General features: G+C 33.7%; 1 protein-coding gene across 1 annotated transcript in view; it reads right to left on the bottom strand.

Annotated features, from left to right (window-relative positions):
* LOC106711863 overlaps nucleotides 1-10,995 on the bottom strand; it is a 76,656-nt gene extending 65,661 nt beyond the window's left edge. The window contains exons 1-2 of the mRNA XM_045679478.1: nucleotides 9,537-10,995; nucleotides 7,003-7,220 (exon numbers count right to left, since the gene is read on the bottom strand). Of these exons, the coding sequence (XP_045535434.1) occupies nucleotides 7,003-7,220; nucleotides 9,537-10,995 (1,677 nt within the window). The remainder of the gene's footprint in view (nucleotides 1-7,002; nucleotides 7,221-9,536) is intronic.
* Between the last annotated feature and the right edge of the window lie 3,330 nt (nucleotides 10,996-14,325).

Raw genomic sequence — 14,325 nt, 5'->3', positions numbered from 1 at the left:
GTAAAAAAGTGTCCAAATATATTTTTTCGAGTAATACAGTGTGTGTTTTCAACTATGTCCTAAAACTGTTTTTTTCTCCATCTATAAGAACATCAACGCTTTTATACACATAGAATTTATTTCCATTCACGTCGAGTTAAAATACATATTTTATAAAATAATTATTAACTAGGAAATAATTTACAGTGTCGCAGAATTTGATGTTTATCATAGAAATTTATGGAATTAGGAAAACAAAATTAATTCAATTATTTGCTAGTCTAGTTCAATAAAGTGTGAACCCTTAAACTGATTTCTTGAAATGCCGCCAAATGCCTAAGTCTACATATACGTGTGGAATAAAACATTAGCTGGTTCCGAAGTTTATTTAAAAGAAGAATCCGCACAATAATCACAATTTCATTTTCAGTAGTTAAAATGCTACGTTAGATACGTCGATATGCATTATATACGTGCCCAACAATAATGTAAGAGGCTGCGTTATGTAATCTATATATATAAAAGAAAGTTGTGTTAGTTACACCATTTATAACTCAAGAACGGCTGAATCGATTTGACTGAAAATTGGTGGGCAGGTAGCTTAGAACCAGGAATAGGACATAGGATAATTTTTACCCCGTTTTCTATTTTTTATTCCGCGCGGACGGAGTCGCGGGAAAAAGCTAGTATAAAATATTTTCATATGTTCTTTCCTTAATATGTCCGACCGCGCTACGCGGAATTAAAAATTAACTTTATTAGTAGCCAGTGTTCTTCCAGACTATGCTCTACATCTTGGTCAAATTTCATCAAGACTCGTAGAGCCGTTCCGGAGATACCTTCAAACAAACATCCATCTATCCATCCATTTAAACTTTCGCATTAATAATATTAATAATTAATAAGATAATATTTTTCGCACAAAACATTTGACTAACATGGACATGGATAGTCTTATTTCCATGTTAGTAAGAGAGTTCATAAATTTAGTACTTTTCTGTTACTGCTTATGATACATTCTTATTTATAATTTTAAATTACACACATACATTATAATATGACGGGAGCTCTAAAAATAAAATTAAAAACAAATGGAGAACGATACCAAAGTGTATTGCCAAAAGTATTTCATGTTCGTTTATTGTTACGGATGTCAGACTGTTATTCTAAATAAAACTTAAAACGCATAATAAAAAATTTAATTTTTATTCGCTAGTTCGGTGGTTTATAAAGCAAAGCTCAAACTTGTCACATAGATTTTTAAAGATACACTTTAAACTTCCTTCCTAATTTTAACGGCAAATATTAAATTATCTCGCATTTAAAAAAGCGAAATAGTAATTCGAGAAAATCATGTTGAGTAAATCTGTCTGTTTCTGTCAGTTGTGATTATATAAAAACATTTTCATCAAAACGAAAAAGCTATCTTTAAAATGAATACATTTATACCAACATAATATCGAGATTGTAGGAAAATGTTTCAACATAACAATTTCCTTGAGCCTTTAATATCATGAAAATATAATATTCAATCAAGTATCAGAACGCTATCTTAAAACACCGGAACTTTTAAGGAGCTACAGAACGTTTTATAAAATAGTGCAATAAAAATAGCGGTAAAGCAAGATATATGCAAATTAGTTTTCTAAGGAAAAAACATCAACCAATGACAATGACTCAAGAACACGTAATAATATTACTAACGGATAGAATACTTTACTAACTCATATATAAATCATTAGATTTACAAAAGTAGAAAGAATCTGGACGACTTTAATGACGACTTGTCTTTCTTATATGTAATATATAATTCATTGTCTTCTACCGTACTTTGTAAATGTACCTTCACACACGAAATATGTCAACATACATATACAATGACGGAAAATATAGACAAAAATACATGCTTCATTCATAGTTTGCTTCTTCATCTAATTCAGGTGATCCACGTACCTGTAAAATACTAAATCAATTTTATCAAAGATAATAAAAGGGACAACGTTATAAAATATTTTTATACAGGTGTGTCAGTAGTGAACAACTCACGATCAAGAAAACAACGATGAAATACATTCAGTTTTTTTGTTTCACTCATACTCATTAACCTCATAAATCTGCAGGTATGTGGATCATCATATACAATGCACTGGGATGGTATGAATGAAGTCTGTATTTGTGTGTAAATAACGTCATTTAAACTTTCTAACTAGATGCTCGACCGCTCTCGTCTTCAAGGCCGCAACCCAGCGGATGTAGGACGCGGCTACTCGTTACAACACCAAGTGGTGAAGCTTGAAAAAATAACAACGTACAATACATTAAGAAAACATTTTCTGCGTTGCAGGATTTAAAAAAGAATATACTCATCCGTTGTTCTCCCAGTCCATTAAAAATGACTAAAGTCCATCCGTCACTCACTAGTCATAGACATTTTGAGTGCTTTTTTAATGCTAAGAGTCACTCGCGTTCGCTGTTGTTTCTTACTTAATTTAAGTTTGTGAATGTTTCATTGTTGAGTATTTTTGTTTTAAAAATAAAAAAAAGTATAAACAACTTTTACTTTATATGTCACTTTGTGAAGACTTACACAAATTTTCTCTCTTAAGATATTTATCGATAAAACATCAATGAAAAATCTGTTATTTCGTAAGAAAGGAACACGTTACAACATTGTGAGCAATTCTTGATTTTCCTTGAAATAAAATAACTGATAATAATCTCTACAATATGCAGTCCTTTGTCTATAAAACGTCTCTAATGACTCACGACCCTAATTTACCATAGTCGCTTAAACCTATTAATTACTCAATTCCCATTTAAAACTATAAAAAACCTTCCTTCCTCAGGTCCCTCTAGTGCAGCCTACATAAAAGGCAGCGTTTACATTCAGTTACGAGGTGCCGTAATTAAATATACCATTCCTTTAGCTAAAAGAATTTTAAGGCGGTGGCGACGGATCATTTTTCTTGTAAAACGTACCTTTTTAATGTAATAACTACTTTATGTTTTACGTTAAATGTTTATACGTTATTTTTAATTGCAAATGATGTCAGTATTTTGATATGAAAATTAAAATCAACTAAATTATACATTTAATTATGAAACAAAAGTGCTAATCATTTTTCATATTTTGTTTTAGTCTATGTTTAAATTTTGTTTTCGCTTCACAAAGTGTCAAACAGTATCCATGATTGTGGCTATTGTTTTTCGGGCCAACGCATCCAATCATTTTGTTGCATTGTTACAAATACAAGTATATCGTATCATATCGTGATTTAAATATGAATAACTTAAAAATAGATTTTTTACTTATATTTAAGTATAAGTAAGAGATAGGTACGAATGTAATGCTTAAAATATAAAAAAAAAAGTGTATTACTACTAACAAAAAATTAAAATGACGTAATAGATATTCAACTAGCAGTGGATTTCAGGCTACTTAAACACTTGTACTTTTCCAACCTCTTCTTTTCAAAGAGAATGAAAAGATAGAGGATGAAGAAGAAGACAGTGGAATTTCGCGGTAATTACTTGCAACAATGCTTTACATTGACATGCGATTGCCCTGATTAATATATCTTACTGTAAATACTTTGTATGCATTCATATTAACAGCAATACATATTTAAATTTAGGCTAACGTTATATTTATATACTTTCAAGAGATATTAAAACTATAAAATATTATGTATTTTAAAGTGTAAATTTTACTCTTTTTACCGTATTCATATTCATAAAATGATACAAAACAATCTGTCCATCCGTATGTCTTGCGCATTAAAATAAAAAACACAAAAAAATATTTGGCCTTCTTACAGATTTATGATAGCTTAAATGTAATATCGTTTAAATGTAATATCACTTCATATTCTTTATATAAACTCTTTTGAAAAGGATTCGAATGATATTGCTGAACATGAGCGCTTTTCTTAGGAGCTACAGACGTGATGGAAGTATTAAATCTAGGCTCTTAGATTACGTTCTGTTTCACATTTTCATTTTATTTACTGGAGTTTCTTAAAATTACATAGTCCAATATTAAAAAAAAACATATATTTATACTAGAAAAAAAGTACGAGCAATACATGAGAAAATGCAAACATTTTGAAATAAAGTTGACCCAAAAGCCGTCTTTTTTCACTTCGATGCTGCGTTGTGTAACCTGCGTTACATCCTATTTTTGCTGACATGAAATTAGGTCAATCATGACGAGAGGTCCGCCTACCTGACCTATTTGAGAATCGGAAAGATGATCATAAACATCTATATATGCGCATAATTTGGTATCGTAATTTATGCATACAGAGCACATTTTCATATGAACAAGCAATGACACACTATGCAGCAGAACTTGTCACAAATGTATTGAACAAAATACTTTTTTCTATTAATTATGTAGATTGAACTTATAATATTTAAATAAAACGTTAGGTTATTTATAGCAAAACAAAAGAATAAACCAAGTTAAGGTATTGCAAATTTTCTTTAAATCAAAATGGTTTTATTGGTTCTAATTAATTATAAAATCTACACATATCCACAATACACACAACATACAAACATTTTACACATTTCAGTGAGATAAACACGCACCTTACTTATATTTGTTTTATTTTGTATACAGAAAAACAATTAAAAACTAGCGTAGGTATACCAATACATTTTTTTTTGTTAACTGACCCGGTGTTAATAAAGTTAGTCGAATCGTTTTTACACTCGCGGAGCGACAAACTGGACAATGATTGTGCCCATTGTCCATCTTTTCATCCAATATTTTTTGTCTATTTTTGAACAACGCGCACGACCCTTTTGTAAGTCGAAAACAAATTAACATAATAAATCTTAATTAGATAATATGTATATTATGTACGTTTATGTACAATCTTACCGTAGTTCCATTTACCTTATAAATACTACTTATTTAATTAACTTGAGTTTAACCGTTCATTCAAAAATTACTTTATTGAAATTTTGATTAGGACAATATTTTTTAAACGTTTTGAAAACCTTATTTAGATATTCGATATCTAAACTTGTGAATTCACATTTCATGCTTTAGAAACTTTAAACTTCACGTTTGTAATTTAAAATATACAGTCCAGTGTAATTTTTATTTAGTTATTGACTTTTAAACCTAAATTAAACAGTTTAAATGATTGTCTGTCCCGAAAGTTGAATTTCCCTATTTAAGTATGTATCAATCCAAATGTAAATAAATGAATGTGCGTTGTGCGGTTAGCGATTTCGGTTTACCACGCATAACCTCAAATCAAACGATATATAAAAATAAAAAATATTAACGTAACCGATTTTTAGTATCGTAAGCACAACAGATTGATAATATAGTTGAGACTAATCTTGCAACTCTTGGTAAAAGATCATTGTAAATTAAATCACACCAATACGTTTATGTGCCTTTTTTTTCGATCTTTTTATTTTAATATCATAAGGTGGCAAACGAGCAAACGCCACATGAATACGCCTAAATAGCGAAGCGATTGTTGCCAGTCGCCAGATGCATTGCCTACCTTTAATCGACAGAGGAGGGACGCACAGAAAGAGGATATATCCTTTTTCTATGCGTCCCCTTGATCGTCAAATCCACTTCCCTTTCTAGACTAAAATTAGGCTTCCGGCAGCACACTTCAACTTCATGCCTGTCTTCTGTGTGGTTGTGGCATTTTACTGGGCGAGTTGGCCAATTCGTACAACAGATGTTGTTGCTGGCGTCTACCACTATTAATGTCTTTCGACATCTATTAAGGTAAAAGTCGTACAAAAACATAATTCTATTTTTGAGTTTTAAATATTGCGATGCATTAACAATTGTCGTAATAAGCGTACGGCGATAGGCTTAAAACTATATTTATGCACTAGTAAATATAGCAATTGCTTTCACTGTCTGCCTTAGGTAAAAAGACATGCAAGCGTATTTGTTGAAGCACGCAAGAGCTCGACACGTCTTTGTCTCGTTTGGTCCTATAACAGCTAATTAAAAGTTTATGGAGTCTGTTTTGACAAACTTCTGTTTATAATAAAACATTATATTAATTTATCTGAATTTTGACATTATTAATTAATATTGTTAGATATATTGGTACTATACTAATGTTATGTTTGATTTGGTAAAATACTTATACTCAAGAAATTCTCTATACTCGTATATGTTGATGTATATTGCAGTAATTTTTTTTCTTAAATATTTCATCGTGAGGCTTTGTACCGATCGCAACTCCTAAATTAGACTATTTATCAGAAGTACCATCTCTATTTTTTATTTATTTTATCAACAAAAAAAAATATATAGTTTCTATTTCTACTTATTGATTGAATTTTGTGAAAATACTAATAATTTTATAAAATATTAGTAAAAGCATTAGTATTTTAAATTACCCCAAATCATACTAATTTTCTTTCCTTGATTTACCAGTGTTTCATTTTATTTCATGGTAAGTGCAGGTGAAAATTACTTTCACGGGCAATTCAATAGACGTTAATGAAAAATACATTCAATAAATGAGTATTGCAAAGGAAAAATTATTTCTTCAACGATTAGACGCTTCTTAATCGAGTTTTTATTCAACTACTGAACCTTTTCATATAATAAACAACGTAAAGCCCCGTACACCTAGCCGAAGGCGAATATGTACACAGTACATCTGCACAGATATTATGTAATGCTAATTAGTAGAATTTCATTATATTTTTCTACTGTTTTAATCATTTTTATTTTACTGGAAGAATAAAGGTTTGGCATTTTTTGTTGCTTTATTTCAAATGCAAAGTACAAAAAGAGTATAGGTGTTAAAAATAAATTAAGAACAATTATCTTATCTAGTAAATTAATTTAAAAAGATACGGATTAAAATTACATGGTCAAAAAGAAAGGAAACTGAAATGATGGATTGGGATAAAATACGAAAATCGGAAAGAAAATAATGAAATTAATTTAATACAAATAAATTAATATATATTGACATTAAATCTGAAAATACTCGTAATAATACTTTTTAACACCTATACGAGTGATCCTTCTTCATCGAAATATTCACTGTAGTAGTTTTGTAAATTGTGAGAAGGTATGTGGAGGAATTCAATACCAAGTGCTTTCTGACAATTGTCGTCCGACACGATAGTTCGAATAGACAGATATAGGATCAGGTATTCAGGACTCAAGCTCGTCATTAAGTAGAGTCCGATGTTGATGGCAAAACAGAATATGTAACCATTTAAGGGAGTGTCTGGTAGCGTAAGAATAGTGTAACATCTTACTTTAAACTAATATTATTATCCCCAAATGGACGTGCTCTTTTTTTTACGAGTATAAAATATTTTGCGTCAAATCTATGTTGCACTACCGTTCGTTGCAAACAATTCGTGACTTTTTTCTCCGACGCTACGCAACTTCGACATATACTTTTAATTCACATCACAAAGTAAAACATTTTTTACAATCCACGTTAGGCAAAGTTAGCAAAACCCTCTTTACTTCATTTACGTCGAACATTTTTAAAACTATTTTTGCAGACTAAAAATTAGCCTACTGAGTATTGCATATTTACGACTTACCCGTACTTCAAAATAACATGTTTTTACTTTGATTCTAGGGTTGTACTACGGTAATTATAAATGTAAATAATGGGGTATATTATATTTTGTAAGATTAGTACATGCACATAAAATAGGACAAGTACAAACGCTAAAGACACTCGGCTCTCGTTGGTTTTTTTTTTTGTATATGAGTTAAAATGTAAAATAATGTAATGAAGATCGATATCATAATGAATTGTTAAAAACGTAGGAAGTAGGCAGCAGCTATTCAAGCATAAAATTCAAGTTAATCAGACATTTCCAAGTAGGTCAAATTATCGCTCTGGAATTTCATTGTAACAAACGGACTAAGTAATGAATTAACTAACGTATTCAACGAAAAGACCTAAAAGAGAATTCTTATTATTTATATATTTAAAAAGATCTTTGCTATCGAAGAAAACCTTTTTAACTATATTAATTCCTTCCTTGTATCATACTAATATTATAAATAACAAAGTTTAAATGAATATATGGATGGATAGAGGGATCGATTGATGGATGTTAGAAGGTATCTCCGGAACGGCTCAACGGGTCTTGATGAAATTTGACACAGATGTATAATATAGTCTAGAAGAACACAAGGCAGCTTATTAAGTTTTTTAATTCCGCGCGGACGAAGTCGCGGGCGACAGCTAGTAATCAATAGTTCCTTCCTCGGTAAAGTTTTGAATTCCTAAAATTAACCCCTATCTGACATTTAATTGCCATAGATTGGAATACGTATATCTGACACAATTAATTAAATATAAAATACTTTCAAAATACGATAATTTTACTCTGAATCTAACGATAATTCTTTAAGTCTGTGTTTGTAAATAAAGTTATTCCGAACGGCTTAACAGAACCTTATTTATTTATTTTGTCATACACAATGATTTAAAAAATAGTGTTCAAAAAAGTATGGAATGGTATTAAATGTTGACAACTGTACATACAACTGTACAAAAATTGAAATAAATAGAATTATGATGGATTTATCACATCTCAGACGTGCGCGTGCCGTGCCGTTTGTTACAGCAATCCGTATTGACTTCGCATACTTCTCTGTGTCCGGTTTAATACGATCACCGAGATTTGCATGTCACAGGACGCGAAGTGCTCCGACTAAGTAGATATGTACAGTCGAATGACATACGGATTGTTAATATTCCTAATTTAATATATCACGAAGACTCATTAAACAAATAGGCTTTTTATTCGCCTCTTTCATAATTTTTTCCGTTTTCCAAACTTCTTTGACTTAAAACAAACACTTCAAAATTATTCTATGATCATCACCAATCGTCTTATATTTCAGTATCGATATCACGAACGTGAATATCGATCATGTTACGTTTGTATTTTTGACCAAAAGCTTGACCATAAAACATACACTTTTCCGTTAAATTTGCAGATATCTTTGCTTACGGCGCAGGTTTATCACATTAAAAACAATTCTAAAGCGAAATACAATACATATGTTGATTTTTTCATAACAATCATGTTGAAAATCTATCAGTTGGCATATTCGTAGGCCTTTGTTATGCAAATAAGGCAATGCGTCCCCTCTGCCAGCGGCCGGCGGGGCTCGTCTGTCGCAACGCCGGCGGCTGTGCCATGTTACCTGTAACTCGAATCAGGCTAAATGGTCAATAACGCAATTAAATCAGATATGCCTCTACGCATCAAGATTCATTTGTTTACCTACATTTATAATTTGTACGGTTTAACTTTAGTACAGATATTTTGCTCTCTATCTATAGGTATAGATAGATAAAGACATTGAAATAAGTGTTTATTCTAAAATAACCAGACAAATTTTGACTAGATTTTGACTGGAATGTATAGCTAACTTATATAGAAACGGCTAAAACACTCACGTATATATATCCGGTGTCGTCACCGACTAGTTTCGAGCCCTACGGGGGCTCTTCATCAGGGTGAGTGGGATTGGTATTATTTCGCGGACGCGGCCCGTCGCTCACTGCGCGCCTGCGCTCTTAGGGCGCGTCTTGAGGGGGCGGGGGGCGCGGGGTGCGCCGGCGTCGTTGACGAGGTTGATACCAAAGCAGTATTGGTGTTGTTATTAGCGTTTCCGGGGGCACAAAATGTACTGATTATATCCACAATATCGTCTTCAGCATTGTTGATGTTGTGTCGCGCCGCGTTCATTAAGACGGGTTCCCATGTACGCGGCAGAGCCCACCCCTTGTCTCTGTTGAAATTAGGTCGACGACCTATTTCAATAGCCTCCCGAAGCTTCCGAGACACGAAGTTCCTCTCACGGGCCAGCACTTTAACTTTGTCGAACCTAATATAATGCGAGGTTCCGGAGTTAAGTGCGTGATCCGCAACCGCCGAGGTGTTGCCGTCTAATTTACGCATACTGCGGATATGCTCAGAGAGTCTCGACTTTATATTGCGCCCCGTTTCGCCGACGTAACTTTTACCACAGTCGCACGGGATCTCGTAGACACCAGGACTATCTAGGGGATCCCGGTCCTTTGGAGATCGCAGAAGTTGTTTGATCTGTGTCATTGGGCGGAAAATTGTCCTGATGCTGAACCTACGGCGTAACAGGTGTCCAATTTTGTCCGTAACCCCTCGCATAAATGGTAAATAGACCGGGACCCGCTCTGCAACCTGAGGCCGTGGTTTGCTGGTCGTGTTCGCTATTCGGTAACTCTGTCGCCAGTTGTATCCATTGCTCTCTAATACGTGCCGTACGTGCGTCAATTCAGCCTGCAGGAATTGAGTGTCGCATAAACGTATTGCGCGACTTATAAGCGTGCGCGGCACTGAAGATAGCTGAGATGGATGGTGATGAGAGTCCGCCCTCAAGTACCGATCCGTGTGTGTAGGCTTTCTATACACGGTGTGTACTAGATTACCACTAGGTTCCCTCTTCACTAGTACGTCCAAAAATGGGAGAGTTCCTTCATTTTCCTCCTCCGTAGTAAAATGGATTTTTGGATGTACGTCGTTCAAATGGTTTAGTAGTTGAGTGACGGCTTGTCTGGGAACTATAGCGAACACGTCGTCTACGTATCTCCACCAGTATCTGGGTTTAAAAGGTGCATGCTTCAACGCCTCCTCCTCGAAGTATTCCATAAATATATTAGCCGCAACTGGTGCTATTGGCGAGCCCATCGCCACTTCATCCATCTGAAGGTAAAAATCCCCTCGCCAACGGAAATAGCCACTCGTAAGGCAGAACTCTATTAAACTCATGTAATCAGTAGGTATATTGTGTGATATAAGGCGTTGTCTTATAATATTTATAGTTTCCGCTACCGGTACATTTGTAAATAGAGACGCCACGTCGAAACTCACCATTATCTCGTCGTTTTGGATTTTGACGTCCTTCAACAATTGAATAAAGTGATTTGAGTCTCTTACAAAGCTCGTTGTTCTGCCGGTCACCGTCTGTAATATGCTTGCCATGTGACGTGAGCTTTTGTAAGTGGGTGAGTCTATTTGACTCACGATGGGACGTAAGGGCCAGTTAGGTTTGTGGATTTTTGGCAGTCCATATATTTTTGGAGGTGTCGGATTCAGTGGCCGCAATGTATAGCTGTTTGCGTGAATATATACTTTTTTTTTTAATTCTACACTGATGCAGTCGCCGGTGATCGTAAATAACTAATGACAATATCAGAAAAAAATATCACTTTTCATGTGTTAATAAAAATCGTGCACTTAATGTTTATTCACTAGCATTAATTTCCAACGTGATTTGAAATTTGTATCACTTGAATTTTACACTCCAAACGCTAATAAATACAGTAATTAATCGATCATGTGTTCACTCCATATTATTACTGGCTAAACTCTATTGAGGTCAGGGTTAAAATTTAAATAAATGCGACGAGAAAGATATAACTAGATAATGGCTAACTGGTTGATGTACAATTGAAAATAAATATCACAAGTTATGCCCATTATGTAACATTGTACAATCACTATAATTTTCGAGATTTATTACGCGTAGAAGAAGAAACTTTGGACGTTGGAAAATAGACTTGTAGCAGCAGTTCAGACACGACAAAACTATTAATACATTCATTGATTAAAGTTTTAAAAAAGAATGACAGGCCATTTCACTATTGTGTTCAAGATAAACATAAATCTTTAAATACAAATCCCCAGTCAAAATCCGAGGTGAGTCGCTTCTAATCAGATTAATAATCTAGTGATGTCGATCTGGTAAACGTTGTAGCATAATCTGACACTGGGGAGCGGCTGGCTGGGGACTTACTAATTCTATTAGGGGAACCCCTGTTTGCACGAAGCTCGTTGTGTAACGAGCCTGTGTAACTGAGGTGATACGAATTAAACATTTAAAGGGTTTTATGACTTCACAGCAAGGAAACAAATGGAGGTAGTTATAATATTAAAATTGTTAACAACCACTCTGATTAGTTTAATGGCTGGCTGTCTTATAAAACAGAAGGTGGATTGATATATCAAAAGAAATGAAACTATAAATGTATTTGCAGCGTAGAGGAATTTCCTTAAATTATTGACTTATAATTTAACAGTGGTAGATCCGCAACAATAATATTTGTTGGGTGCACGAATAGGCCGTGTCGACTGGTGTAACCGATCACACAGAAGACAGGCATGAAGTGAAAGCAATTCCGCGTTTCATCTGTTGAGTGTGGTGCCGAAGGCCTGATTTTAGTCCACTTTCCATTCCTACCATTTATAAGGAAAGGATGGGAAGGGGAAGTGGGTTTGACGGAAAAGGGGACGCATAGGAATAGGATATATCCTCTTTTAGTATGTCCCCTCCTCTGTCGATTAAAGGTAAGCAACGCATCTGCAATTGCGGATGTCTATGGTAAGCGGTCGAATCGCTGATTACGCTGACTCAGGTAAACGCTTGCTCGTTTGCCACCTTATGGTATAAAAAACAACAATAATAATGTTTATTAAGAACAAATATTATTGTTTAATTAACTAATAAAGGGAAACAGATATTTTGTGCATTTAAGATTGAGTTAGAATTACTACCCTCTTGTATTTAAATACTGCAAATAAGATTTAATTGAAGTAGTTTTATGAACGAAGGGAGTTAAATAATATTTTCTGATCGTAACCTCTGAATAGCTTTGAACGACTTGTAAAGCTTGTTATACGGAGACCTCCCCTAGCTCTTAATCAGTCATCTCAAGAGGGTATACATCTCCATGAATGCATGGACCACGCGTGATTAATAATGTAAAACATAAATGTATAATTTACTACAAATCAATCTTGACATTAATTAGAGACCGACAAAGTTTTGGGGCATTAGTCAAGCTAAATTGTATAGCTAGCTAGCTCACTAGCGCCCTCCTGTCAATATCGAAAAAGTGTTAGGCCTGTTTCGTGCTGTCTCATTATGTTTTTTCTTTTGTTATTTTCCATTCTTAAATATATTTTACATTTCTGACAGAACTAACCGCGATAGCAGATCCTCTCTTGCCGGACCAGACACGTTTGTCGTACTATACGGAGGGATATGAAGTGTCAAAATAATTCCAACTAAATTAGATAGCTTACTAGTGCCCTTCTCTCAGTGTCCGAAAATGTCACGACATAGTTTTCGTACTCGACTCTTTCACATGTTTTCTATGTTCATGAAGGTTTTACATATTTTCTGACAGAAGCAAGCAATAGCAGCACCTCTCTAACCGGGCTAGATATCCTAGTTTGCCTTTGAACCGTCAGTCAATTATTTTTGTTTCATTTTAAAGTTTAAAAACATACTTAAATATAATTTTAATGTAAGACCATACTTATATTTCGTCTCTACCATCACAATTATTTTAATAAAAACTCATGGAGACCAAACACAGTTATATTTGAACTAACTTGTAAATTAAAATTTCTATTAATTAATTAAATAACAAGAAATTAAAAGTATAATTTACAATGAAATGAACAAAGGAAATTAAATTATGAAATGCCTTTTGCATACTAGTTTACAATCGCAATAAAAAAGTTCCAACAAGTTAGCACAGTTTTAGTATAACGCAACTTTAAAGCTTTGACTTCTCATTATGTAACTCTCGTTACAGCTTTTTGCTACAGCTAAATTGTGTACCTCGCAACGAAATAAAAGACCCGTCCAGTTTTAATTGCGAAACCAGGACAGATACGTGGATCTAAAAACCACTTAGCAATTAATTAAAGATCTTTTGAGAGCTAACTGTATATAATGTAATACGTTATAGAGTATTACATTACATTATTATTATAACTTAAGCTGTGCTTAAGTAACGATTGTAATCCGACTGATTTCTCAAAAATATTACATTTGAGTGAATTCATTTACGTTTTTCACTGTCAAAATTTTTATGTAAAAACTTACCAAGCATATCTTATATACATCAAAAAGAAATATTGTATATGGTCCATTTATACTAATATTATAATTTGGAAAGATTTGATTGTTTGTTTGTATTGAATAAGCTCCGAAACCACTGAACTGATTTGAAAAATTCTTTCACTGTTGGGAAGCGGACGAAGTCGCTGGAAACTGCTAGTCACATAGGAAAATAGATTTTTCACCTACGGTAGCATCAATTCCTTTATTTACATATTACAAATTCGTTATATTGAAACTATGGCTTTATTTGAATTTGCATCAATATACACTGTGACATGCAAATCTCGATAATAACATTACACCGGACAGAGGGAAGCGGAAGTAAATGGATCGAGTGGATAGATTGAGATCGCTGTAACTGACGCGGTGGCGACACTAGCGCACCGTCACGTCCACGC

The sequence above is a fragment of the Papilio machaon genome, chromosome 9, assembly GCF_912999745.1.
Source record: "Papilio machaon chromosome 9, ilPapMach1.1, whole genome shotgun sequence".
Lineage (NCBI taxonomy): Eukaryota > Metazoa > Arthropoda > Insecta > Lepidoptera > Papilionidae > Papilio > Papilio machaon.
Note: the sequence above shows the minus strand (reverse complement) of the source record. Positions and strands in the feature narration are given on the sequence as shown.